This window comes from Takifugu rubripes, chromosome 22 (assembly GCF_901000725.2).
Source record: "Takifugu rubripes chromosome 22, fTakRub1.2, whole genome shotgun sequence".
Taxonomy (NCBI): domain Eukaryota; kingdom Metazoa; phylum Chordata; class Actinopteri; order Tetraodontiformes; family Tetraodontidae; genus Takifugu; species Takifugu rubripes.
The window spans coordinates 8,958,091-8,983,896 of record NC_042306.1 but is presented as its reverse complement, the minus strand read 5'-3'; the positions used below and the strand labels follow the sequence as shown (position 1 = coordinate 8,983,896).

The following is a 25,806-nucleotide window of genomic DNA, read 5'->3' as shown; positions in this document are numbered from 1 at the left end:
GACAAATGAATCCAGTTACATTTAATGTGCTGTGAGGACATAAACGGCAGCCAATGAAACAGTCCAATTGGTGTTTACTGATGATGCCCCTTTGTTCTTTTGAGCCTCTGACATCCAAATACTCTGTCAGAATGGTTGCAATTCCAAAACAGTGGAGTGATTTTGAACAATACTGACATCTCTTAATTTCAATGCAGTTCTGGTTTTATATGGAGGATAAATATAATCCCCCACAAAAAAGGAAACAGTTTCCAATTACAGCCTAACTGCAGACCCAAGCCCCAAAATGTGATGATTTCTGGATGTAATCGGGGCTGCTTGATTATTTCTGATGGAGTTCTGCCATTAACGACCGCCTCTTCCTGCCGGACAAGGCCCCCGCGGGTCGGATTTTCATCTCGGTGTAGTCGAGCGACAAGAGGTGACCCTTCCACGGTTTCCAGTTGACACCCTGGGGTTGGGGGGGGGAGAGAGAGACTGAAATTGTGGTCAAGAATGTAGGGAAAGAGACTGATGGAAGAGGCGTAGACAAAGTGAAGCACGGAAGGGCCCGTCGAAGGCTGCTTTGGTCCAGCAGACAAGGCTGAGCGACAAACACTAATAAATATAGCCTCTGGTTTCATTTCACTTGAGTGCAAACTTGTTTTCACCGTTATTGCATTTCGGGAACAAACACGGTGGGAGGCATTTTTACTGTCGCAATATTATGGATGAAATCTTGACAAGAGCAGAGATCTTCACCAGCATTTCCCTCAGTATTGCTCTTCTGCCGGCATAATAACTATTGTTGCTACCCTCTCATCCTGGGGAAAAAGAAATAATAGCTGGTGTGCAAAAGTGTTTTTCTTCTCACTAGCAAAAAGATTCTTGCCATTTAAACTGCAACTCAACAATCTAAACACAAAACATGGAGAAGTGGGCTGAGGTCAAGCTGTCCGTCACCGTCGGCTGGGGGCAACCTTCAATTATTTGTCAGAATATTTCCAGTGTTTGTGTCCCCTTTTTTGTGATGCCAAAAATGTTTATTGCAAGTGTTTCTGTTCAGTCGTTACAATTGCTACCTCAGCCTTTGTGCTGATTTAAAACCAGCTCACATTTGGAGCTGGAGTGGGCTCCGAAACAGCAAGAGAGGGGGAAGTAAAGCAGTTTGAGCATGCACTTGGATTATTATTCACAAGTAAAGGAGATCGATATTTGGATAGCCTACAGTGTGGCTTCATTTAGCAGATGTAGATGCTTTGCAAATTTGAAGAGGCGAGAAAACTCACTGCGGGATGAGAATCATCACCCTGGTGTAGGGTGGGGTGGGGGGGTGGGGGAGTGTAAGTGCTCTGTGAGTGGCCGAAATGTTAGAATAAACCTGCCACCTGTTGGTAAGAATACACACTACACTGAAAGAAAAAAATCCGACCCAATCTCCCCACCTATGACATAACAAATAGACACAGACTCTGATTAGAACCCCACCCCCACCTCCATTCTCTCACCATGCTGTGCCTGTTGTCTCCCCAGTTTCCGTTGAGGTTCGCCAGGTGGCAGTTCTTGTACCACCATGCGCCGCGGTGGCTCAGAGCGCAGTTACTGAGGGCGATGTCATTGTCAGAGTCAATGGTGGTCCAGGACTGGCCTTGGTGGTAGGTCATAGCGTCACCTGGAGACCGGCAACAATCTTCAGCAATGAGGTTCAACCTGACCGTGTCTTTGTTAAGGGATTCTTTTATTGCTATGTTTGATTACTGAGATTTAGTGGTGCTAATACACATTCACGCAGACATTATTCTCACTTTTTTAAGTTCTATGACTTCTGTAGTAGAGGAAATGCAATGAAAAGCCAAACATAGATGAGATGGAGTGTATCTTGTTTCCACACTGTGCAGGGTTTCTGGATATAGCACTTCACTTCCTGTGTACCTGTCTGGCTTCAAAGACCGCTAGAACCCAGAAACCAACTTCCATATATAGTGGCTGTCAGTAACTCAGAGAAGATAAGTTCCTCTCGACTGTTGCGCCTGATCTGCCTTTTCAGAACCCTTACAGGATGATATTTAAGGTGTTAACTCTTTGTTAACTCTCTGTAATCCCACCACCACAGCCTTTCTCATTACCCACGCCCAATTTCTGTGGCTCATTTCATGTGTCTGAAAGAAAAGCGAAGCTCCGCCTGTTGCCTTCTGGTGCCTATGGCAGCATTTTGAGCAGATCGTACAGCAGAAGGCTCACCTGCTGTGCCGCTGTATTTCCCAATGGTGAGTTTGAACTTCTGTCTGACTGACGCGATCTGGAAGTTATCGTAAACGGCGTAGGCCCTGTCTGGCCCCAGGCCCAGATCGAACCTCAGCTCATAGCGGGTGGGAGTGTTGGTGAGCTCATATATCTTGTCCAGACCTGAGGACGGCGCCAGACAGAGGGATGTTGAAAGCAGCAAGAAGGATTTTCACACATGCACGCTTTGAGTGTCTGCAGAAAAAGGACGAAATGGCAGCGTGCTCACCCATCCAGAACTCGTCCGTCATGTTGCCAAACCCTGCGATGTACTGTCTCCAGCGCTTCAGAAAGTCCAGCTTACCACTTGTACGTCTTTGGAGGACCTGAAAGAACCCAGTGAAATAATTTCACAGATGGATGGATGGATATACAGACAGACAGACAGACAGACAGACAGACAGACAGACAGACAGACAGACAGACAGACAGACAGACAGACAGACAGACAGACAGACAGACAGACAGACAGACAGACAGACAGACAGATAGATAGATAGATAGATAGATAGATAGATAGATAGATAGATAGATAGATAGATAGATAGATAGATAGATAGATATGTACCAGCCAGCCCCCGCCGTCTGTCTCCATATCGCAGTAGGCCTCCACAGGCTTGGAGCGGTCATTGTTAATAAAGACCATGAAAATGCCACTCTTTTTGTTCCCGTTCTTCATGATCTGAAGACAGTCCATGGGGAAGGGGTACAGTGTACCAACTAGAAAAGAACGCATGACATGCATTAACAGGGGAAGAGGGCAGCAGGGACAGAGTGACGCAGAGGCAGGAATGCACAGACCTGTTTTGAAGACGGCCTGCTTCACTTTGCTCCTCTTGTCCCCTCTGTAGGCAATGATGGTGACAGCGTATCGCTGGCCCGTCTCCAGACCAGACGCTGAAAAACTGCTCTCGCTGCGTCCAAGCTGCTTCTCAACAGCCTGTGCAATAAGCAACAACTGCAGTTAATCTCACTAAGAAGAGCCGCAAGAGCAGCACACATAAGCTATAACACATGAAGATATATAACCCGAACTTTAATCAAGTTTATTTTAAGTGTGGCACTGCAGTATCTACAAGCATTTAATGGGCTTCAGGGCTTTAAATGTTTAAAAGGTAAGTTCAATGACCTCTTTTATGCCTTTTAAAGCACTTCACATCAATTAGCTTTATCGTTTGACCACAAGAGGTCAGGGTTCCACAGAGATTTAACTTGGTCTATTTCAAATAACACAGAAGCTTTCCTGAGGGATAAAGTTGCTCTACGTTAACCAGATGTGGAAGAGTAGTTGGACAGTATGGGTAGACAATTACAAAAGAAATATTAGTCTGTAACAGGAAAAAAAGATCAGCCATATTTATAAAAGTCTGATGTAGTTCCAAAAAGTGTCTCGGGGCTTGGTACCTTCATGTTGCCGTCCTCAAGTCTGTAGGTGAGGATGTATCCATCGATGTCGGCGAGAGGAGGAACCCAGGTAAGAACAGAAGAATCGACTGTCACGTCTGTCGCTTTCAGCTCTGATGGAGCGTCAATGTCTGTGGGTGGAAGGTCACGATGGGTCACCTATCATCACTCCCAAATACACTCGTGGTTGCTGTAACAACGTTTAAATACTGTCTCCCCCTCCCTCCGGGGCTTCTTCTGTGTTCTATCAGACTGTAGATGGGAGCGAGACCAGTTCAAATCAATTCAAGACAATTTTAGTGGCTCAAAATCACAATTGCATCCTGGGTCCTTAGACTGTCAGATCACCCCAGAAAACCCCAGGAGACACCACGGGAGAAATTTATCTCCCAGGATGGACAGATGTGGATGGAGGACAACATAAGGAGCGTTCCAAATATTTCGTTTACACTCACTCTGATGTGTGATATTTCATATTTGATATTTTACATGAAATTTGATATTGTAGCTAAGACTGTAAGAAGAAGGCGGTCCTGTAATGAAGGCCAGTGTGATTCTGAATATAAGGATTAGTCCTAAGTTTCTGTTCGAGACCATAATTTAAAATGTCCATCATTCACCCTCATTAAAGCAGATGCCTGATTTCCTCTTCCAATAACATCTCCCTACCAGCGTGGAACACATGGACATTTAAACCTGGCACATTAATGGTGCTTATAACTAGGGTTTGCAGGTGTAATAAAACCTGCTCTGAGTCATGCCAGATGATGTGGTTCGAAACAATGGTGTTCTATCCGGCCTCAGCACCGCATTGGGCTGTCAGCAGGACGGTTACTAATGAGTTACGACCCAACACGTTTCTAATCCCAGACGTGGCCATTTCCTGCCGAAAAGGTCCGTCCTTTACTTTGGAGGTCCGTGATTTCACACATCATCTGGCTCACACAAAGACGCCACTGTTCCCGCGCTGCGCCACACCGAGCTACAAGGTTTAGCCGCTGACCTTGTGCTTTTCCTGCCACGGCTTTGGTTTTGGGGTTTCTGGCAGGTTAGAATTTTAGTTTAAGCTAAGGCAGAGCTCTTATAAATCATTGGAGGAAATCTGAAAATGAATAAAAGATCTAATGATGGCACTGTGTGTTGTGCATACATAAAAGAAGCATAATTAAAGAAACATATAAAGGAAATCAATTCCTTAATTTAGCTAGATTACTCTGTGAGCATCAATTACATGGATGTATTAAGGCAGAGCCAGGCCGCTAAATAAAGTATTATTTACTGAGGAGAAATAACCAAATAAAAGGTCATTAAAATTCTGCATAGCGACACAGCCTCAATGTTCTCTCACTCCATAAATTAGAATTAAATATTTCCTGTTGAATGTAAAGAAAGCGGCAATCCTTTGCTGCTATTTCTCCCCGCTCCCACATGAACTGATTTGCAGCCAGGACTTTTTGGGAGGGTGAAATCATAAGCATATTTGATGTTTTCGGGGTATGTGCATTTAAAATGAAAACGGTTAATTTCAGCACTTGGAAGTGCTGGAGAGAACAAAACTAAGTCATCATCCACTGGTGAAAAATTTTATGTGCAAACCTTTTCTTGCTTTAACAGTGTCAACAACTGTTTTTTTCTTTAGATGTTACATCAAGAATGAGAGTTTAGTTTTGAGAGCCCTCCCTGCTTGTTTGTATTGACCTGTCTCAGCTTTTGTCGCAATCGTCTTAGTGGTTTTGTTGTCTTTGAAGGCCCAGATGTAGACTGTGTAGAGGACGCCAGGCCTCAGACCGGTCAGCCTGTAAGAGGTGCTGTCAGGTCCGACTGGTATTTCTTGGTTTGAGCCCTCAGAGGAGCCGTAGGTGAGGATGTAGCCATCAATGTCCGCACGCACTGGATTCCATGACACGCTGAAGCTGGACTCTGTTTTGTCTTGTGCTAAGAGGTTAGCAGGAGCATCCAGTTCTAGAGGAAAATGTTAGTTGTTGAAAAAAATACTAAGGAAAAATTAACAAATGCATGCAACAGCTAAAGATATTAGTAATACTGTATGTACCTCCATGGTAAAACAATGTTAATAGGTGGCATCATGGAAAAGAATATCTCAGTATGCAATGTTGATGAGCGCATAAATGATCCAACTGGCTCCATTGCGCATGATGTAATACGCACAGGAAACCAGTAAATAGATAAAATATTCCTGATGTCTTCTTCTGCAGCTAAATATGATGATGTGTGCAAATAATACACTGATCTCTGGCCACATTTTGACACACTGATGATTAGCGAGGGGATTCGATAGCCTGCACAAACTATCACAAGGCATTAACAGCGGCGAGGAACTAGAAGAACTTTGACTGGAGTCTGGACAGTCATGCTTAATTGTTCGATCTACATCACGTAGTGTTGAAAGCTAACACCAGTTAAAAAATGTGGCACGGTCTTGCTGGCAATGTTGGGTTCCAAAATTTCCAAGCAGGAATAGATGTGCCTTCTTAATTATTGGATCAGATTCTATGAGGTCCAAAGCTTTCCATGAACCTTTGCTGCTACAATTACTCATGACTTATATAGACAAATATAAAGCCATTGCATGGTTTTATACCTTTGATGGTTGGAAGAGACGGTTAAACCAGTGTAATGAACTCCCTAATTTACAGCTTCGGCACTTCCAGAGATGTTCGGGCCAAAACCGGAGCAGAGTTCCAGTTCTGATTAGTTCAGTGTCAGAAAACACCCCAACCCAGACTTTTAGTTTTGGGTTAGTGAGACCTGACCTGTTAAAGTGATCTAGCTAATGTGATACATTACAACAAAATAAAATTCAGATTAGCAGCTTTGGCTTTGACTGGAAACTGCACTTGAACAGAGACCTGTTTCAGCTTCAATGGAAACCTTCTGGCTGGAGTCGCCACCTCTAGTGGCCCAGACGAGGATGGTATATCGGACCCCTGGCTTCAAACCAGTCAGCCTGTAAGAGGTGCTGTCAGGCCCCACTGGGATCTCCCCACTAGACCCATCAGAAGAGCTGTAACTTATGGTGTAACCATCTATCTGGGCCTGGGGGGGATCCCATGACACAGAGAAGCTGGAATCAGTCACGTCTTGAGCTGAGAGGTTAGAAGGAGCGTCCAGTTCTAGGGAGAGATTTTAGCAAACCATAGGAAAAGTTACAAATGATCTGAGACCCAACCCAACCTGTTTTATCTCCAAAATGGGGTTTTTGATTAATTTAGAACCTAATTAATTGAATTTTAAGATGTCCTGGAACAGATTAATGCACAATGTTGAACATTTAATCCTTGTTGTGGCTGATATGAAACCTGTGTGGGCTTGAGCCAAGCTCCTCTTGCTGGATTTGTTCCCTTTGATGGCCCAGATGGAGACAGTGTAGTGGAGCCCGGGCCTCAGGCCAGTCAGCATGCGTGAAGAAGTGTCGGGGCTGATGGAGATTTCCTCACTTGAGCCCTCTGAGGTGCTGTAAGTCAGCATGTAGCCATCAATTTCTGCCTGGGTGTGATCCCAGGACACCCTGAAGCTGCTCTCCGTTTCATCTCCGATCAAGATGTTAGTGGGAGCGTCCAGTTCTACGTGGAGACGCATGTTAGTACAGACCATCAGAGAAAAGACACTACAAAGTGATTATAGAACAGCATCGTAAATCATATGTTGATATGCATATTTATAGATGGTGATGAGCTTGAGCCCCTGAACCCAAGTTTGATGCTGTTACTATAAAAAGAAGTTAGTAAAAGAGCATGCAATATGACTAATAAATACAATAATTAAAGCTAATGCAAGGGTATGATGGGTGTCTTCTTATGAGGTTTGTCAGCTTCAAAATTTGAATATTATTGATGATATTTTCAACGATGCTTCCTCAGGAGGTACCCGTAAAACTGGACCCAATATAAAGAAGGTTTTTATGTCCTTTTCAGTGAGAGTTGGGGCCTTTTGGTAACTAGGCAGAGAGGGGGCATTTTTGCTAAGTGCTAAAAACGTATCCTGTAATGCTCTTGACTTCCTATAACGAGGATATTATCTAGCGATCCAGCAGACAGTAGATCAAAAGGCACTGCAAGGGCTTAGAGGGGCTATTTTTAAGATGGATGCTCTGTGAGGAGAACTTTCCCCTGTAAAAGAAGGGAAGAAAAAGAAACACGCTCCTTGGAAATGGAAAATATGCTGGCTTTAAATTAACCCATTTTATAGTTTATCTTTTCCTTTTGGTTTTCCATGTTAATTTTAAAAAAAAATCAATCCTGTTCCCCTCTTTTTTAGACTTTACCTGTTTCAGCATCTGTTGAACTCTTTTTGCTGACTTTGTCTTCCTTGAAGGCCCAGATGTAGATGTTGTGGAGAACTCCGGGCTTCAGACCGATCAGCCTATACGAGGTGCTGTCACGTCCCACGGGAATCTCTGAACTGGAGCCCTCGACAGACGCGTAGCTCAGCATGTAACCCTTGACTTCCGACTGGACTTGATCCCATGACACCGTGATGGTGTCCTCCGTTACGTCAGTGGTCGCCAGGTTGGTCGGAGCATCAATGTCTGAAGAGGAAGAGGTCCAAATCAATTTCATGATCTATTATGATTAATCTAATGCGGGTGTATCAGAAAACAATTGATTTGGTGCAGAAACAGGCTGCAAATGCAATCAGATATGTGATCATATCATCACAGCCTACTAATCATACACATGAAGAGACACATTAACACGTCGGCTTTTGATTAAACTGCTGCTATTTCTATTTTCAAGTCATAAAGTGTTTCTTTTAAAAGGTTTTTTTATCCCTGTGGTTTTTAGTCTCCATGGTTAAGATGATAAATGAACATGTGGATGATAAATGTCCAGCCGAAGACAAGAACGCCACGAAGATCCACAAAGGAACATCAGTAGCACATAATCTGCCTTTTTCACTGCAGTGGGAGGGAGTGAGCACAGCAGAACACGGTCCTCTCCTTTACACAGTCAACAGTCTTAAGAAACCACAGGAGACCAACAGAAGACGCAGTCGGGGCAGCTGCTGCTGGATTCGTCTTTGTCCAGGGAGTCGCGATTAAAGTGAGGAGAGAGAGGCGAGCGAAGAGAGGGAGAAAATAAAACAGCCTCTGAGGCTTGCTTAGGATGTGAGGGGACATGTAGAAGCAATCGTCATTTAGGATTACTCCTCCGTGGCAGGCAGCTCAGAGCAGGTCAGTCATGTGTCAGTGTGTAGTGTGTTTTATTAGAACTAATAACTGACAATTTGCTAGTCTAATTACCCACAGGAAGTCTAGGAGTTATTGTTGAACAAAAACATCTTCAGTTCATTTAGCTAGTAAACACAAAAAAATGAAATTATAATGGTGATAACTCTTATGAAAAATTAAGTACTTTATAGTCACAAAAGGTGGTATAACAGTGTAGCCAGACACCCAATCAGAGCCCTGCTGGATGAAAGGCTGGATCCAATTATTTGAATAGACACGTTCCCTCTTAAGTTTAGATGATAGTTATGCAAATACCACCCACCTTAAAAAAAGCTGATATTTTAGACGCATTTTCTGAGAGCTGCCACTTACTTTTGAATTTGGGTTTTTAAAATTCGGGTTCCGGGAGACGTTCTACTCCCCCAGCAACTCAGTGACGGTGTCTGCAATGCTATAGAACAGAGGGAGTGGATTTGGAAAACCTTATCTTTGATCTGTTAAGCAGGTTCGGCGGTGATCGCAGGGAGCAAAATAGCGCCGCACTTCATCATCTACAGGCTGTACAACCCGACTGCAGTGAGAGCAGTGCAGTATGTCGGCAGACGAAGCAGAAAAAGTATATGTATGTGTATGTCGCAGGTCTCATAAATCACACAGCTCTCATTTTTGATTAATTGAAACTCTTTAAAAGAGGATATAAACCTTCAAGCATGACTGCATGTGTCAATAGGCACCTTGTTTTAGCTTCTTCCACATGTCAGGTGTAACATATGGTAGATTCTTTATAATTCTGCTGCTTTTTCCAACAATATTTAATAACCAATTATCATTCTAACGTGACAGAACTGAACCCAGATCCTCTGGAGGGAACCTACGTCTGAGCAATATCAACTGCTTTCCCGATCACTCACACGCGACACATTTAACTTCATTTCAGCTGTTTTCTTGGCAAACTATATCGCCAACTGTGATTAGTCCGGTTTGAAAAATGCTTTAACTCTTGCGGCAGGTGACGGCCACTTGCGGTAAAAATTGATTGGGGGTGTTTTTTAATATGTTTGCTGCCATTGTGGGACTTCAGCCTGGAATTGATTGGCACCTAAAGGGCATAGAGGTCATTACCACCAGATTAGCACACCGCAGATGGAGATCCTTCACAAATCCATACAAAAAGGTAAAGGTAACTACATAGCTTTAATAGTGTAATTCAACATGAACACACAGTGGCACAGTAATAATTGAATCCCTTCATTCTAGTTTTAGGGCAGAAAAAAACAGCATAAGCTCTCATGAAAGCCACTACATCACCTTAATCGCGCCACCACACAGGCAAAATCCAGAGCATTGTGCTTTAACATCATCCATCCACCCCCTGGTTGGGAATAGGTTTTTAATTCTTTAGGGGTTTAGGGAATTTCTTCAGTAATAGATTCCATCAGAGAAGATCTGTCTTTCTATGAAGCTGATACAGATTTCTATAATTGTCCTGCATGTGACTGTCACTAATTAACTTTGCTAGAAATGTATATGAAGGACCTAACACACAAACACACACAGCAGTACATCAATTGTACACATTTGACACTAGTTTAATGAATGCCGCTAAAAGTCAGTGTTTCTCACCGTTCTGTTGCATGCAGAAGCATTAGCAGTGCCTTTAGCACTCTCAAAATGAAGAGCGACTCACGTTTTGCTGGGAAATACTAACAAATGCATTAGTAAAAGTTAACTTGTTCTCTCCGTGTCAATGTCAGAGCTGGCTACAATAGTTGGAAAAACAGTCAGAACACGCGTTTAGGACCTAAGCACTGCGCCTCCGACATTAACAGATGGACGACCGTTTTGTCTGCACCAGTGAGCATCTCGCTGTCATTAAATCCCGTTTCCCTTTGCTGGCCAGTTCACCACAGCTATTAAGACCTGTCCAGATTAATAGGCTGTGAATTCTAGCCCTTCATCAGTGTCTGGCTCCTTGCTCTGACTCGTATTTCTTACACCATAACCATTGACTGTTGTATCCCACTGGATGTCAGTGTTTTCTTGGATGTTTTTTAGATGTGGATGTCTTTTAGATTCGGATCACCACAGATTCACTTGTGGCTTGGGGAGCTCAGAAATGACTGACTGCTGAACCGGACTTCAACCTTAAAGAGAATATGGACTTCCAGTGATTTTGTTTCGCCTCCACCCGTGGCTGACCAGTTAAATATGATCCAAAGACATATAAAAGTTCCTATGGTCAATTTCTGAATAAAGAAAAATAGCCCTTGATGAATGTAAATATCGCTTTCGAAGGAACCGCAAAGGAGCACACTGGCTTGTTAATTCTGACCTGTGCCTGCAGTGAGAGAAGAAGACTTTCCCTCCGCGGCGCCTTTGATGGCCTGCACCGAAATCTGGTAGTCAGTTCCTGGAAACAGTCCTGCCAAAAAGATGTGTTCATTCATTTTTGAAGAATGAATAAAAACCTGACCAAACTGAGGGCAAATCTAAAGAAGCATATTAAAATGTTTCTAATTTAAGTGAATTGGCAGTGTTCCGCAACTGACCCACAATTGTGTGTTTTGTGCGGGCTTCCTGGCTCCTCTGCACGTTCACTTCCTCTTCCTGTCCGGTGGGGTCGGTGGTGGTGAGCCTGAAGTAGTCTACTTCGGCTGGCGGGTTCTTCCAGCCCACCTGGATCGACACCTCTGTCTGCCCCAGGACTTGGAACTCATCTATGCCTGAAACATCTGGGAGGCATACAAGCGTTGAACAGCGCGCAGGGACTGGGTGGACGGTCTTGACCTTTAAACCGCAAAACCTGTTAAAAGCCCCCTTTTATTGCAGACATCCTGCCCTGCTTCACTGCCACGTCCCACAGTTCGCCAACGAATCCCAAACACTTTCAACTGATTATATCATCTTGTTAATTAGTGAGTAGTTAATAGGCTAAATACCCGCCTCAGCTTCCTGGTCCATAAATTGCTGAACACAACACTTTGAGGCAGTAAAAATCTGTAATTAATTAAAACAAATCAGCATTAAGATTTTTATTTTTTTTGCAGAATATAAGCTTAGCCTTCAGTACAGAAAACCAAATGAAAAACAACTGCACCAAAAAGTACGTCACCTTATATGTGGGTGAACATCCACTTAAAACTGCCTCCCTCGTGCTTTTCACCCAACCATGAGCCATACGCATTTTCCATGACCAACCACACTAGCCACTCATTAAAGTCTAGCTCGGTCTCCGTTAGTTACTCCTGCCCTTTGATCCTGTCTTGTAATGGTTTTCTTTTCACATCTGTCCATGCCACATCTGTGAAAGGGCCTGATTTCCATTAAATGCACCCCCAGGATCATTTCTTTGCAATTGCTTTTAAATTTAACATGTAGCAAGCTAGCATTAGATGAAACATTTAGCTTTTTGCACCTATATTTGCATAATGGACTTTTAAATATATGACACATCTATCTAACCACATGTGGATATCTATTTCAGTGACTATTATTACAAAGCACCTGCATGCGCTAGTTTGCATATTATTTTCCTGCCCTGTTACAGTGTTCCGTCATTTTTAATCTGAGCATTTAATCCACAAATGTCCCTCAGCACTGTTTGCAGCCTGTAATTTAATGGGTCTTTACCCAGAATCACACACACATTTAAAGCCCAGCCAGCCCTCCTCACTAATGATGAGCTCATTGTGTTCCATGCTAATTTAGCCAGGTTTTCAAGGCCTGTTTATTGTCGTTGACTCCTCACCTGTGGTCGCCTCAATCATGTCCGCTTCACTACGCACTTCCTTGATGACTGCGTACACCTGGACGGCGTAGGTGACCCCAGGAGACAGCCCGGTGATTAGGTAAGAGTTCTTCTTGTTAGGAACTTGAACCTTTCACAAGACAAAAGCATCTATGTGATCAACACTGACTGTTTTCTTGATTTGGCATCTGCACGCGCATTACCTGCTGCAAAGCACGCTCATTGTTTTTGGAATGATAGGTCAAAATGTAATACTCTGCTCCAAGAACGGGCTCCCATTCCACCAGGAGAGAGACGTCGGTCAGCTGAACCAACCGCAGTCCCTGCGGGCCAAAGACTGAGAGGAGGACAAATAGATGTATTATTGTGAACAATGCAGCTTTTTTTTAAGCTTTTGAATCTTTGTTGAATTATTAATAATAACGGACTCTGCACATCAAATGTAACCTGATACGGTCACTTTAAGGGCCACAGTAATGTTTAAATGTGAACACGATAAAAATAAGTGTCTTTATCCTTGAATATACAGATTTTACATTTATAATAGATAGGTCTGTACACGAAGGGAGGGAATCGTAATGGTTATATGTTATTTTCCCCCTCTGTGTCTTTATGTCAGAGGATTATGAACCAGCTGGACAATGTGGTTTCAGCCAACCCCGAATTACATTTCAGCGCCCAGACACGGCCTTCACTGGGGGGAGTGCGACACCACAGAAGAAGACAGGAGATGGCAAGTCAGCATTGAGGTTTTCCGACAGAAATTATTCTGTGGTGGTCGGAAGACAATGGTGCATTTACAGAAGCATAAGCATAATCTGAGTGAGGGAAAAGTGTAGAAGTCAGGGTACCAGACACAGACGTGTTTAACAGGGTAGAGATTCAGATCACGTTCAGATGTGGTTCCACATGGTTAAGGCAGGAAGCGTCGTGTTATTTTTCCTCAAATTAGGCTGCTCTTTTCTTTCCAAAGGAAGTTAATCTGCCCTTGTTGCTGCCTAAGCACAGCTGTCAACAATCATTACTCTGGACCAACAGCTCTGAATGAGTGAATTTACATGTTGAAAACCAAAAAAAGAACCTGCAAAATGAGTGATTTTCCTGGGTAAGTGGTAAATTGGACTGAAATGAAGTCACCACATCTCAAGCTGAACAGACTTAGAGATTTGCTATATATCTAGACATTTCTTAAAATGTATTCTCTGAAAATTAAGCAACTTATATTTTGCAAAATAGTTGCTCATAACACTACAATTACAATCCAGGTTTAAACTACCGTATTTGAAATGAATTTATTTGACTCCTAGTTGGAGCCAAGGATACAAAATGTTTTATTAAAGTGCCAAAGCTTCTCCCGTTGCCATGGTAACATCGAGTTAAAAATGTGGTATGAGTGCTCCACACCGCTGTTCCCTCCACAAACTGCTCCGTGGGTTTGACATTCATCGTCCAGGTGTGAAATGGCAAGTAGCCACATAAAGCAGAGACGTGACCAGTTTGTCTCTGTTCTGTTGCTCGGGGGTGCTTATTACCACCAACACCTCAGATCAGCACAATATTTTCCCATCCCTCGCCGCCTACTTTCTGCTTTTCTCTGTCTTTTACACTCTTCCGATATTGATGTTGGGCTCCATTCAACAGCACCTCCACTCACGGCCGAGCTGTCTCTCGCTATTTTCTGCCTCCGCAGTTTGAAACACAGTTTGGGGTTGTTTTTTTTTCCTTTTTTGGGGGGATGGGGGGGTGTTGAGGCAGCCAAGCTGCTCCCGTGAAAAATGAAACCTTCAATCCCGTTAGGTTGTAAATCCGAGTTTCTGGTCCTGAAGCTGGGAGGACGCATTCCTTTCATGAGATAAACTCGCACTTAATCGGAGGTGTAAAAGTATCTGATCCTCCGGCAGGCTGGAATTTAAGAGACAACATTTCAACGTTTCAATTCAGAGCCTCCTACCTGCAGGATAATCTCCCAATTTTTCCGCTCGCCCAATTGGAAATTGCCATTAAATGCAAATTTTGTATATTCAAATGTAAGAATATCATAAATATATCCTAGTAGCAGGAGCTGCTCATTAACTCAGACCACCACGCTTTGAATATTGAGTAGATGATAAAGTGCATAAACTCATTTACAGGACAAAAGAAAGATATTTGAGGCAGGCGTTGAGCTGAAAATTGCATTTAAGGCCACTCAGACACTCTTGCATGCAAGCGCATTTTCAGCGTTTTAAGAACTTTATCTAATGGAAGCAACTGTTGGGAGGGTCCACTGTTGATTTAGTAAATTAACATTTCACACAGTGATCCCTCCTTTCTGTCCTCCGTTGATTTTGGGTGCAGGTTTGGAATCACTTGGACGCCCATATACCTCAAAGCAAAGATGTAAGCCTTTAGGTGGGGCATTTCTGAAAGCCCAGTTTAGGTCATTATGTAGGTTCAGATTTACATTTTATGTTCACAGAATTAATATTTCAATATTCTCACATTTGAAAATGAATGTTGGTGCATTAACGAGTGATAAGATAGTTTGTAATTGATCAGTTTTAGTCGTGTGACAGAAAACGTCAGTAAGTATCGTGGCTGCTGATCTGTTAACGCTTTTAAAAGAATTACACCTCAGAACTCAAATCCATTACAAACCTGAAAAGAGTCCATTACCTTCATTTGACAAGGAACAGATTTGACACAGGATGAGAAGGCGCAGGTGAAAGAATTAAGATCAGTGATAGCAAAACTCCATTTTGCTGTCTCAAGCTAAGGTCAGTTTGCTGAGGCCCAGGATGGTGCCTCATACATCAAACAGATAGTAGCAGGTGGTTGGCGCAGGCACACGGACTGTAAATGCCGCAAGCTCAGCAGAGCCTAAAGATTTTTATTACATCGGAAATTGGATGAATTGGGCCGTTTGGGGAGCGAGTGTCACATTTTAATGGTCCCTGAGCACAGAGAGTAGCATTTGAGGTTTTTAATGAGCAGTTAACATTTGCGGCTTAATACCAGCAAAGCCCAGTTACTGCTGGAATAAAAATAGGAATTTTGTCCACTACCATGCACAGCGAGGTAAATGCAAACAAGGGACAACCGGCTAAGTGCAAACAAGGGCCAGGAAGGTTAATATTTTATAGTCAAAGTTGGAATATCCACAAGGGGCATGCTTTTCCGTACGTTCACGCAGATGATCCGGGGTTCATTAGCCTGCAGCTGTTTTACAAGTCATTACATCGGGTGTGTTGTAAATGATGTGAGTACCTGATGAACAGTCTTCTCCATAAAAGCCTTCATCACAGATGCACTGGCCGTCCACGCACTGGCCGTTACCGACGCAATTGTTCGGACACTTCTGGGTGCTGCAGTCGTCCCCTGTGAAGTGTGGAAAACACACACACTTTCCATCCACGCAGTGCCCCTTGTCGTTGCAGTCGCCCAGACAGGTCAACTGGTTGCAGTCGTCCCCTGTGTAGCCCTGGTGACACACGCACCGGCCGTCCACACACCGCCCGTTATCGTTGCACTCGTCAGGACAGGAGGACACGGAGCAGTCTTGACCTTCCCACCCCAGGTTGCACACGCAGCTGCAGGTCTCTTGCTGGTACACACCGTGGCCACTACAGCTTGTGTCCAGGCCTCGAGAAAGAAGGTCATTAGTTGTTAGTTAGTTTATGGCTTGTGAATAAAGGATTTCCTGCAAAATCTTTTCAATCACACCTCTACTGTGGATACTGAGCTCAAACCCAAATTTTAAACATTCTGGATTGTTTCTGTTGTGTAGCCGGTGAGAGGCTGCCCTCCGTCAGCTCACCTATTGCACCGCCTCCACCACAACATCCCTGGGTACACTGGTTCTTTAAATAGGTGACTTCTTCTTCCAGCCCATTGATTCTGTACATGAGAGACTTGAGGCTTTCTGACTCGTCGCAGTCACATTTTGGGGTCTGGAGCCTGATGTTGTGCCGGAAGACGATGTCGTTCTCTCCGTTTGAAGTAGCTTCTGTCTGTATACCTGCAAATAAAACACTTCAATGAACATGCGCTCATATTGACATTGTGTTTATTATTCAGTTAGTGTAAAAAAAAAAAAAAGAAGATATTTAATAGTTGCAATCTGGATCCTTGCCACCGGCTGGCGCCAAATCCCTCAACCTACTGCCATGTCCCTTGCAGTGACATGCTGCGCAATGTTCTCTTTTTTTTTTCTTTTTTTTAAAATGATTTTTAGACTGTCAGGACCTGTTTTTCCCTCCGAAGGCTGGTCCTCGGATTTGCAGCTGGATCCCGCAGCCACGTCTATTTTATAAACGTGGCTGAAGGTGACTCCTTGCTCGGGAGACAAGACGTGTGGGTCACTGGTGGCAGCGCTGAAGGGTGACATGGTGCAGACAAGACCCAGCAGCAACAGGACACTCTGCAGAGGTCTGTGGGTCACACCTACAGGGGGAGACATCTTTTTTTACCGATAAACAATACAGACAGCAGGTACCCACCGGACAGTGCAAGATTTAACAGAATCCATAAAGAATTTGCTAAATAGTGGCAGTCCAAAACTATGCAAGCAGTAGGGTTAGCATAATTCTGCAACAGCACATTAAATATCAGATTAAGCACTCTTCAGTTCGATCGTTGTGATTTAAGTCATTAACCTTGTCTCCAGCTCTGTACTTTACAAAAATCCTTTCAGCCCCTTCATGTCTGAATTTTAACAGGTTTTCTTCTCCAACAAAAATTCTTGAACTTGAAGTGGAAAAATCGGCGGCATGTACTACTTGTTCTCACTTCTTACAAACTCTTCCCTTTCATAACTGTGTCATGACTAGTGTACAATGGACGGCTGAATTTGTAAATGCTAAAAGAATGGGTCATCTTATTTCCCTGCACAGTGCAGGCAAGGTGCAACAACAGGAATGCAAAGTAGGACAACGTTGCCAGGTGGTCTGTCCATAGAGTGCATTTCGCCCTTCCGTACTCGGTGTTGTTTCAGCGAGCGCTTTGTGTGTGACTTTTACAGGCTGGCAGCAAAAAAGGGAGCAGTCATCCCTCCACGGAAGGTACTTTTCCTTTGCTCCGTGAGCTTTTCAGAGCTGCAGAGAGTGTTATAAATGTGTGCTTTGTGATGATGTCTGGATGTTTAATGTGAGTGATGCCTCTCCGGAGGCTTTTCCAGGTGACCAAATTACATGCTTTTAAAATAGTGTGATTATTTTAACCTTCATTTTGCATTCGAGCTTCAGTTGCTGTAAAAGTAACTGTGTAACATGTGTGGTCCATAAAACCTAGTAGTGACTTTAATGGTTTAGAAATTGAGACACTTGAATGCTGGAAAACTCACTTAGAAATGAATATATGCTGAAATAAAACAGATGGAAATTCTGGAAAAGAGTCATTTCTTTTGTTACTTTGTGAGTAGAGAAAGTTTTAGTAGGATAGATAAAGTTCTTATAATTTATGTAATTTATTCTGACATTATTCTTTTTTTTAACAACACAGAGACTAAAACAGATGGAAAAGAAAAAAAATGGGATGGGACGGAAAACCAATGTAGAAATCCCACTGGAATCTGTGTGAGTGATGGGTAGAACATTAGGATGTCAACAAGTGGCCTCAAAGCACGTTGATCCTCCAGCTACCATAATGACACTCATTATCAGATTAAAAGAGATTCTCAGCTGAGGGACGATATCTGACATTTGGAGTATTTTTCAAAACATAACCAAACCATTAAGCCCCACTTGACTCGGGAAAATCAAATCTTGGTTTGAAGCTTGAGGCTGATGTAACCCAAGTTGCTCTGCAATCTCAATTTCTTTGGACCCAATTAACAAGAGACAAATGCACTTGTAATCATCCCGACCCTAGTGGGTTGCTTAAGCTGTCAATTTAATTGCTACTGGTTTAAAGATTGAGGATGACGCCGCTGCCAGCTTGAGAAATTCAAGCAATGACATCACTGAGAAATAGCTTTTTTGAGCCTGTTTGTTGGCCAAAACCTTCCTGGGCGTTTTTTATCAATGGCCAAAAATGAAGTAGGAGAGACATTAATTGCAGAAGGTGAAGGGAAAACTGGAAACGTGAAGGCGCAAGAGATGAAAAATCCAGAGCAAGGGTGAAAGTTTGAATATGTGACAAAGGACTTGATGGATTGCTTTTGAATGCAGCTCAGCGTTTAGCCACATTATGCAGAGCGCGGTCCACTGTAGCCATGAGGACTGATGTAGAGATGTTTAACAAGAATGTTTATAGCTCCCTGTCACGCTTTTATACACTGGTTTCAGTTTTCCAGAGCTTTTTCCTAGTTTTTCTTGGAGATGACGGCTTTCTGATCTTCCAAGCACAACTGAGATCCACCACCATTGAAGAAGAAATGGTTGATGGATGGATAGTTAGTCTTTACAAGGGGATCAAATATACTTGATCCGAAGATTAAAAAGAACGGGAAGTTGGTGATTGTTTGTTTTCTTTAATTGAACGCAGAGCAGGATTGGCTGAGTGCCCCGCTGATCGAACTGCAACACACTGACGTCTGGTTGGCAACAGCATCCCCCTCAACCATTACCAAGAGGCAGTTGACTGTAGTTACTGAATGTGCTTGAAGACCGCCGAATAAAGCAGAAAAGCAGGCCACGCAGCCCTTCCAGGTAATGTTTCATCCTGGCACTCTCACCATCTCAGTAAAAATTCAACATGTCCTTAAATACAGTTAAAAATTCCTCCCCGACGATAACCTCCCGATGTCAAAGCCATGCGATTTCACCGAGCCTGTAAAATGTATGTTTACGACCTGGTCCTGTGTGGGTTTCTTTGGGTATGCTGGTGGGAAGGACACCCACGCAACACTGCTCATCTGTGTACAATATGTGTAGAAAGGGTCTGAAGGCGGATCCCCTCCAGTAGGGGGGGCGTCACCGTTTTAATGAGACGGGGACAATAGGGCACTGTCCGGATGCACGGACACCTTTCAGCAATGGCATCTTTACGAGCCGCTCGGATTTTTCTGTCTGTGCAGGGGGGTGGGGGCGGGTGACCCTCAGCAGAACGTAGACAAGGGGAGAGTCGCTGTGAGAATATTTAGGCCTGCAGAGCCGATAAGCAGAAGGAGTCTCGCTCTGGCCTGTGCTCCTTTGATTCGGTCCTCCCAGGAGAGCCGTTAAAGCTCCAGACAAATGGGACGACTGTTTCACCAGGTTTCAAAGACAGACTACTTTCATCAAAAGACGAGCGGCAGAAGGAAGGAGCCTTCGCCGCAAATGTCCTCATCCTCCCTTCCTTTCCGCCTTGTCTCGCAGCGGCTGGCGGACAGAAGGTAGGAAGCCTGCATGAATAAAACAAAGCTGAAAGCAATTATCGTCTGAGAGGAGAGCTCATATCTCCAGGCTTCTGTCTGCCTCCCGCTGCTACGCAGGCCACTAATAAAACCCCTCGATAAAGACCTCGTCTCAATAGGAGCTAGGTCGCTTCGTTTGGCCATTTAGATGAAAATGAATGGAAAAGCCATAATGAGTTGCATTAAGAGAGTTCCAGAGCCAGACATGGCTATTACATGTGATAACAGAATCTGAGTTGCTTTAATGTCCCAGATGATCTCGTTCTCCCGAAAGGAAATAAAATCTCTGACGGAATTCTTGCAGTCTGAAGACTTTTAATAAGCCACCCACTCACTCACCCTCTCGCTTTCTTTTTTTTCTATGTCTCTCACTCTCAGAAAACTCACATCTGCAGCCCATTTTGTCAGAGTGCTTCTGTGGATTTCCTGAGCCAGCACAGTAGCATTAAAGGTGAATCTACTGGATCAAGAGTCTTATGGGAATATTTACAGATCATCCTAGTAAATCCAGCTTACATAACAGTTTGTTTTCAAACAAATAAAGCAGGCTTCTAATGATCATTTAAAGACAGTTTACAGACTGTAAATAACCGAAAACATGTGTGAGCTTCTAAAAATCTGAATTGCAGAAATAATGTGATGAGTGCTCCTTATAGGTAAAAGAGATGTGTAAAACATCGGCTTGCAACTGTCTCCACCAGAAGCCATTTCCACCTTTTTCATTCCAGTAAAATATATAAAGGCTAAAATTGTACCAGCTTTGGTTCCCGCAGGGACACGTGATAAATTCCCGGTGTCAAGTTAAACTGAAAGAAGTTGATGTGGATGGGCAGAGCGGCAGTTAAGAAAACGGTACTTTTTTGGACAGAGAGGGGGAGAAAAGTGCCAAAAAGAGAAGATATAACACATGATATAATTGGTCCCCATGGGATGCTGTAGCGAGAGGGCTCTCTGAGCACAACAAACTAGAGCTTCGGGTCAACAACTCTTATTTCCCCTCTTGATCCTTAAAGAAATGCACTTAGTTTTGTTTATCTCATTTGAAACCTTGTTACACATATATACTTAAGATCTACGAATACATCATCAGTTGAGTTGGTGTCTTACCTTCAATCATCCTGGCTAGCTTTCTCTTTCTCTACTCTCTTTCTCCTTTCTCTAAAGGGCTGAATGTCACCAAATCTCTCCACGTGCCACCTGCTGACAGGTCGGCTCCTGTGATTTAAAGCCCACCTCACTGTCAGGGTCGGCCGGCTCCCTCCCTCTTGAATATCTCAAATCTCTCCTAAAACGTCTGCAGGCCAATGAGAAGGTTGCCTGGGAGTGTCTCTTTGCTCCTCTCTTTAAGTGATTGAATGAAAAAGAGAGGGAGAGAAGAGGAGAGGGTTTCTTTGAGCATACCCTTCTCTCCCCCAAGGAAATCTGCCACTAAACATGATTTTTGATCAAATTCTACTTGCCTTTAACACTTGTTTAAGTTAAAATTGCTAATAAAGCTTCATTTAGCTGGCAAACTCCTCCAAAGCACCAGAATATCCACAAGTGTCACGACTGCAAAGCAAACAAGCAGCTCAGAGTCACCCCGGCAACATTACCAGGGACCCCCGGTGTCAAGGTTGTGGATCTTTAAGCTGACAGCAGCTATTTGTCTCCAAATATCAGGTCGGGGTTCAGATGTCTGTGGAAAGACGAAGGACTGCGAGATTGTTGGTTTGAAACTGGAGCCGAGGCTGGTGGGCAGGTGAGGTTGTTTGCTCAGACCAAATCTTACTGAGTTACAGATGACTAAAAATGCTGATGAGTTCCTCTACAGATGAGTGTGACAGCAACAAAAGGACAGATGAATAGGTCTCAGAATAATGAGCGGTAAGAAAAGTACTGGAACATTCATCCTTTGTTGTTACCGGTATTCAATAATATGGCCCCATCACTGCTGAATAAAAAATGACTGATGACGCATCTTTTCAAACAGTCCTTTCACTTCTATTTTTTAGGATGAATGAGGATGCTCCATTATATAACTGTCTGTGACTCTGTTAATGTAACCTTGGGACAGCAGTTCAGGCCCAGAACTTCAACGTTCTCGTTTCCAATATTAGAGAGGCTCGATCCTGCGACACTTCACATCACGCTGTGCTGCGAAGACTAGTTATGTCGCTTTGGATTTCGTTCCGTGGTGTTGTTAGACTGTTTTTACGAGAGCAGAGCCCTTTGAAACATTAATTATCTCTGAGCGGAGCATCAGATTTTATTGAGAAAAAAAAAAGGCAGGATATTTCTGTTATATAACTTAAGGTGCCAAACCTTTAAAAGAGGGGTTCCTCATTCATCTAGTTCTGATAAATGCGACATATTTTTATTTACCCTCTTGTCCTTCACATCTGTGATTCCAGACCTGCAGAGGAATGCAGAAAGCCACACAGACAATAACTCACCCTGCAAACTTGTCACCTTGTTTGTCACAAATGTCAGTGTGTATTAGGATTCATTTTCAGCCCCAAACTCACCCACAAGAGCTTTGGCTACTTTTAGAAAACATTTAGAATATCTCCAGACTCTCTGCAGTTTGGTTTTATATTCGCAGAAGTGACAGCAGTGTTGGTCCAACAACCCTGCGTTGATCTTTCCTGATGAAAAATCAGGAAAGATCAACAAAAATGAGAGAAATTGCTGACATGGTGGTTTTACCCCAAGGATGTGATTTTCAGAGGATTCACAATCATAGAAATGAGAGCAATATTCACTCATTTATAATATTTCCTCCTCATTTTTTGTTCAAGGGACCTCATTGAGAAGTGATTTTGATAAATGAAGTGATTTTGATACGATACATGTTTGATTTTTCTGTCCAATTTGTTACAGGGGAGTAATATGCAGCATCAGATGAGAAGATGTTAATCCCAGATGAATGGAAATCTCAAAACCGGCTGCTTTCTTTCCTCCGGGGCGTAAAAAAAATGTTATTTAAATGTTATATAACATTCCATCACAGTCTTTTCTGCATTTTCCTGTTGTATATCAGAGATTAATCCCAAGATCTGTCTCCTGTTCAGATCTTTAATATCAGCATCTTTAACCCTCTTGTAAAAATAAATATTAGGTTTTTTCATGCTGAATACGACAACCATTTGTGGTATTTTAAAGCGTGATTGGGAGAAGAAAGTCAGCGGATGTAATTTGCGTAGCACCTGGGGAATAAATATATTGTTGACCGCGCGACAGAAAGCATGTTTCCATTTCCTGTTTTTTGGAAAATGATCCTTCTGCTGCTGACGGGCCGAACTCTGAGTTCAATCATGATATTTGTGCGTTTGGTACGGGAGTAGCGACCATGTTGCATCCCTAAAGTTGGTTACATTTGTTAAAAATTTGTTGGCCCAAAATGTTTAGAGAGGGGGTGGTACTTGCTTAATTTCTTCAACCCTCATTGCGTTTTCACCCTTAGTCACACTGATTACCGTAAATCAACCAGTTACTGAAACATTAAAAACCTTGTTTTCATCTTTGCACTGTAATATCTCTCAGTCATTAGCATCCTTCATGGGCAATTTTGCATGAAATACCCTGAAGCTCTGTAACACTTTGATAGCTTCATGTCATTTATGAACTTTTTCTTTTTTGAGTAAATATCCAGAAACCACATTGCCTCTTTTCTTTGATGGCACAGTTAATCGCACACAGGCCGAGGGCAACTAAAATAGCCCTGATTGCACGTTTAGTGTGAGGAGCGATGGAATCTGAAGGGGAGACCTTGTGCAAAATGAGAGCTGACAAAGGGCTCCAAACAAGGGGCCCGCAGATACCCCCCCCCCCCCCCCCCCCCATTCTTTTCAACCCTTCAAAAACCTTTTAAGTTTCAAGATTCAAGATGTACTTTATTCATCCCCATAGGGAAAATGAATCAAAATTTCATTGATTATAGACAAGGACAACATCAGTTTAGTTGATGCTGGGGCTACACTGGTTTCCAGGTTTTTTCCACACACATGCAGACACCTTATGTTCGCTCATTTATGTTCATATTATCATAAATGATGACTTGTGTCTTTGCTGCAACTGTAGGATAATCACATGGTTTTTTTGCCTCCTTGTTTTTAATTTGACCAGATGATGCAAAAGAACCCCAGCGGTCTGGGCAGCGACCTGTCCTGACCACACAGGGAAAAGTGCAACAGGCTCTCCCAAAACCCACAATCTACAGGTGCTGTAAGCGCAAAAGATGATGAACCCGCCACCGTAATTAACCAGCCTTTAATTGCGTGTGAGCGGCCAGTGAAGCAGGAGTGTGTGTTAATTGAAAGAGACAAGGCGTGTGAAGCATCAGACTGACTGATAAACTGGTGAGAACAGCTGCTGCACAGCTCCCAGCGCGGCCTGCTGATGTGAATCCCAGGGTCCAGGCAACCCGCCATGAAGCGCCACGTGGGGACCCGACCCCAGGTCCGCTGACTGACGTAATTGGGCCCCGCTCGCCATGTTTTGCATGGCGTTCGGCTTTGTTTTAGGAGGGAAACCAAGCAGGAATTTAATGAGACGGACTCAAATATACATGAGATGTCGCCTCCTGGCAAGAAGGTTCCAGGTCGGCTTCTAGAATTTATGATGATTTAACTTGTTCAGCCTCCTGGCAAACCAAATGTGTATTCCAAATGTCATTTGTTTCTTTCTTTACAGATTTAAAAAGGGCTGAAGTCCTCTTAACATTTTTTATAATATTTCTGCTTGTTTTTGTGTTTACATCTCTAGGCTACACTTGTCAGAGTATAGGTGGTCCCGTAAGTAAGTATAATCACAGATGTTCCTGCCCCCCCAACACACACACACACATGCACACACACACACACACACACACATACACGGACTTATTTCAGTTCTGACATTAGACATCGTCTTTGGGTTTTTTCTTCTGAGGACACACACATCAACAATGTTATTCGCACAAAAATTGTGCAGCGCCTCTCGAAAATCAAAGGGACTGTTGCCGCTTTTCCTCCTTTCAGAACAGCAGAGACGCACAGTCCTGCAGCGGGGACGTGCCTTGTCCGCTCACATCAAAAGATTTTACTGTAGTTTTGATTGATATCATTTAGTTATCAGCCATGCAGGAGCAGGAAAATAAGAAAGCAGATGCTTTAAAACTGTTACTCCTGCTTTCAACATTAAACATGTATTTTTAAGTTTGTTTATGATCAAAGGATGGGGAAAAGATGTCTGAGAGATGAGGGACAGTATCACAATGTTTCCATCTGCCTGTACTTTAGAAACAGGTTGACCATCTCTCCCGTGGTGTCAGTGAGATTATATAAGGTAATATAGTCGCTCTAAAATCAATGTAAAATGGAAGAATTCAGGATAAATGCACTTATTCTTTGCTCACCATTATTTTTCTGTCCTCAGACTCTCTGTCTCATTCTTTAAGTTTGCGAAGCAAAAATGTACCAATCAATCAAGTCATTGATTCACCCAATGAGCTGAAAAATGTTATAGTGATGGAAAACTCTGGTCCCTAACTTGCATTCTGGGCTTTTTACCTTCTGGTCTCTTTTTATTCTCTCCAAGTCTTATCAGAAAAAAATAAAATAAAAACCTTACCAACTTTTGGACACGAAATTCAAAGACTGTTATGTCTTCAAGTGAATAAAAGCAAAAATATCAGGAAGAGCAACTTGACTCTTAAAATCCAATTTTCCGAAAGAAGTTTGGAACCAATTTTTAGACATTTAGGTTTCAGAGAACCTCTCCAAATATTAAGACTGCACAAATCTGTTCTGCTATTATAAAGAGAAAATAATGGTATTGATAATTATATAAAAAGCACAAAGATTATGTCTTGAGAGTCCAAAATTACCTTTTTAGGTCTATGACCTTAAAATTATAACTTGGTGTCTG

General features: G+C 43.0%; 1 protein-coding gene across 6 annotated transcripts; it reads right to left on the bottom strand.

Moving 5' to 3' along the window:
- Window positions 1-118: 118 nt before the first annotated feature.
- tnn (tenascin N) lies at window positions 119-21,150 on the bottom strand. 6 transcript variants are annotated; one of them, XM_029830713.1, is made up of 19 exons: window positions 21,025-21,150; window positions 16,830-17,027; window positions 16,402-16,602; window positions 15,852-16,226; window positions 12,809-12,942; window positions 12,606-12,735; window positions 11,407-11,589; window positions 11,190-11,279; window positions 7,952-8,215; window positions 6,987-7,250; window positions 6,537-6,800; window positions 5,365-5,628; window positions 3,667-3,797; window positions 3,064-3,202; window positions 2,831-2,982; window positions 2,492-2,588; window positions 2,221-2,385; window positions 1,488-1,651; window positions 119-451 (listed from the first exon to the last, which is right to left on the bottom strand). In XM_029830713.1, exons 1-19 carry the CDS (start codon window positions 21,032-21,034, stop codon window positions 323-325), a joined length of 3,354 nt encoding a protein of 1,117 aa, XP_029686573.1. In that variant the 5' UTR covers window positions 21,035-21,150; the 3' UTR covers window positions 119-322. The 6 variants fall into 6 exon arrangements, with proteins under 6 accessions (XP_029686573.1, XP_029686575.1, XP_029686574.1 ...); XM_029830715.1 differs by lacking the exon at window positions 5,365-5,628; XM_029830714.1 differs by lacking the exon at window positions 6,537-6,800.
- Window positions 21,151-25,806: the final 4,656 nt, after the last annotated feature.